At 35.5% G+C, this 2,215-nt stretch overlaps 1 protein-coding gene across 1 annotated transcript in view; it reads left to right on the forward strand.

The window, feature by feature from the left end:
• The window catches only part of LOC107694522 (E3 ubiquitin-protein ligase UHRF2-like), a 31,622-nt gene that overhangs the window by 20,377 nt on the left and 9,030 nt on the right, over window positions 1-2,215 (forward strand). Inside the window, exons 8-10 of the mRNA XM_016494222.1 lie at window positions 27-213; window positions 287-410; window positions 1,710-1,849. Of these exons, the coding sequence (XP_016349708.1) occupies window positions 27-213; window positions 287-410; window positions 1,710-1,849 (451 nt within the window). The remainder of the gene's footprint in view (window positions 1-26; window positions 214-286; window positions 411-1,709; window positions 1,850-2,215) is intronic.

Genomic DNA, 2,215 nt, shown 5'->3' on the forward strand with positions numbered 1-2,215 from the left:
GTGTGTGTGTGTGTGTGTGTGTGCAGGTAAGTCGGGTCCGGAGTGTAAGCACTGTAAAGCGGATCCGGACGCTGAGTGTCGTTTCTGCTCGTGTTGTGTGTGTGGAGGGAAGCAGGACGCTCACATGCAGCTGCTGTGTGACGAGTGTAACATGGCCTTCCACATCTACTGCCTGACCCCGCCGCTGACCTCCATCCCCGAGGACGAGGACTGGTGAGCACGCGCTGGATTAATGCATCACACACACCGTCGCACATGACAGACGCGTGACGTTGTGTCTGTGCAGGTACTGCCCCACCTGTAAGAATGACAGCAGCGAGGTGGTCAAAGCCGGAGAGAAACTCAGAACCAGCAAGAAGAAATCCAAGATGCCGTCAGCGACCACAGAGAGCCAGAGAGACTGGGGCAAGGTACCAAACACACAGAAACGTGTTAATCCTGCTGTGTTAATAAGCACATATGTGACCCTGGACCACAAAACCAGTCTTAAGTGTCAATCTTTCAAAATTGTGTGTGTGTTGGAATGAGTTTTACCGCAATGTTTTTAGTCTGGACTGATTCAGGTGCATTGTATGATTGTATGTTTATAATTTGACATTTTTATAATTTATTACATTTTTAGTAAGTGTTTTGTTTTTATTTTAATTTGTCTTTTTATGATTACAGACTTCTATAATATTTACATTAAGTTAATTATAATAACAGACTAAATCAAACCTTAACATAAAATTTGATTTATTTTATTAATCATTTTGCAATTGTTTTCAATGCATCATCACTTTGAGCTTATTTTATGTGACTTATCAATTAAGAGAATCAATATTGAATTTTTATTTAATATTTTCATATTGTAATAATTTTACAAATGTTGTTTTTATTTTTATTTCAGGTTAGTTTTGATTTATTTTAGTTTTAGTAATTTTAGTACTTATTTTAAATTTGTTGATTTTTGTGATTTGATATTTTTTATTCATTTATTTTGATTAAGATTTTTTTGTTATTTCACATTTTATAATTTAAAATTTTTAATGTTTTTTTATTTTAATGTGACATTTTTGTGATTTAAAAATATATATATATATTTTTTTTTTATAATTTATTACATTTTTAGTAAGTGTTTCATTTACTAAAATTAAAATTAGTTTTAATTTATTTTAGTTTTAGTCATTTTAGTACTTATTTTAAATTTGTTCAGTTTAATTTCCAATCTAGAACTTACATTTTATTTCAGTTTTATTTCAAATAATATAAATGTTTTTAGTTTTCGTTTGTTTTATGCTTTGTGCTCCAAAATATTGCATTCAGAAGATGCAACGAATATGCATTCAAAATCTACAGATTGACACTTTTGATGACATCATTTCAGCTCGTCCAATCAAATGCTCTCTAGAATCTGAAGCGTCCCGCCCACTTCATTATAATCAGTCACTTGTGCTCTCATTTATTATGGACTGTTTCCTCTCTGAATCTAATTGATCTTTCTGACCCCACAGACAGATATTTGCTCCTGTTTGAATCATAAACTCATTTTGATCAGTTTCACAGATAACAAAGCTTCTTATCTGATGTCATTGTGCATCTGCAGTAAATGTGTCTTTATTTAAGGATGTTTAGATGTTTGACCGAAACACTGAGGAAGAGCATGAGTTTGTGCAGTGTAGGTAGTGAGATAGAGACTTATAATAACCTCATTATGGTCTGTGTTTCAGGGTATGGCGTGTGTGGGCCGCACTAAAGAGTGCACAATCGTCCCCTCCAATCACTACGGCCCCGTTCCCGGCGTTCCCGTGGGAACCACCTGGAAGTTCCGTGTTCAGGTGAGGAGATCTGCTCCGGAGCGGCTCAGTGTGAAGGAAAAACTGCTTATAAATCTCTCATTCTGAGCTCATGCACATCAGTTTCTGAGTGTAAAAGCATGATTTATGGATCATTTTGGCAGTTCACTCAAAAACTGATGTGATCAACCAGTTCCAGAAACACAAAACCTGTGCTAGTCGACAGAACACAAGGCTGAATCCAATATTTGGTAATGATAAAGTGTAATAAGAGATTTATAAGCAATTCCGACATCATCAACAACAGAACATCACCATCCTAAAAAAGTAGAAAAATGACCTACATTATCAGAAAGTTTTGGTCCAGTGCAATACCATTAACTAGCATTTTCAGGATAAAGACAGTCGACTCTGGGTTAAATGTGTGTCTGTGTGTGTGT

Source organism: Sinocyclocheilus anshuiensis, unplaced genomic scaffold, assembly GCF_001515605.1.
Source record: "Sinocyclocheilus anshuiensis isolate Anshui unplaced genomic scaffold, SAMN03320099.WGS_v1.1 scaffold1031, whole genome shotgun sequence".
NCBI classification, from domain to species: Eukaryota; Metazoa; Chordata; class Actinopteri; order Cypriniformes; family Cyprinidae; genus Sinocyclocheilus; species Sinocyclocheilus anshuiensis.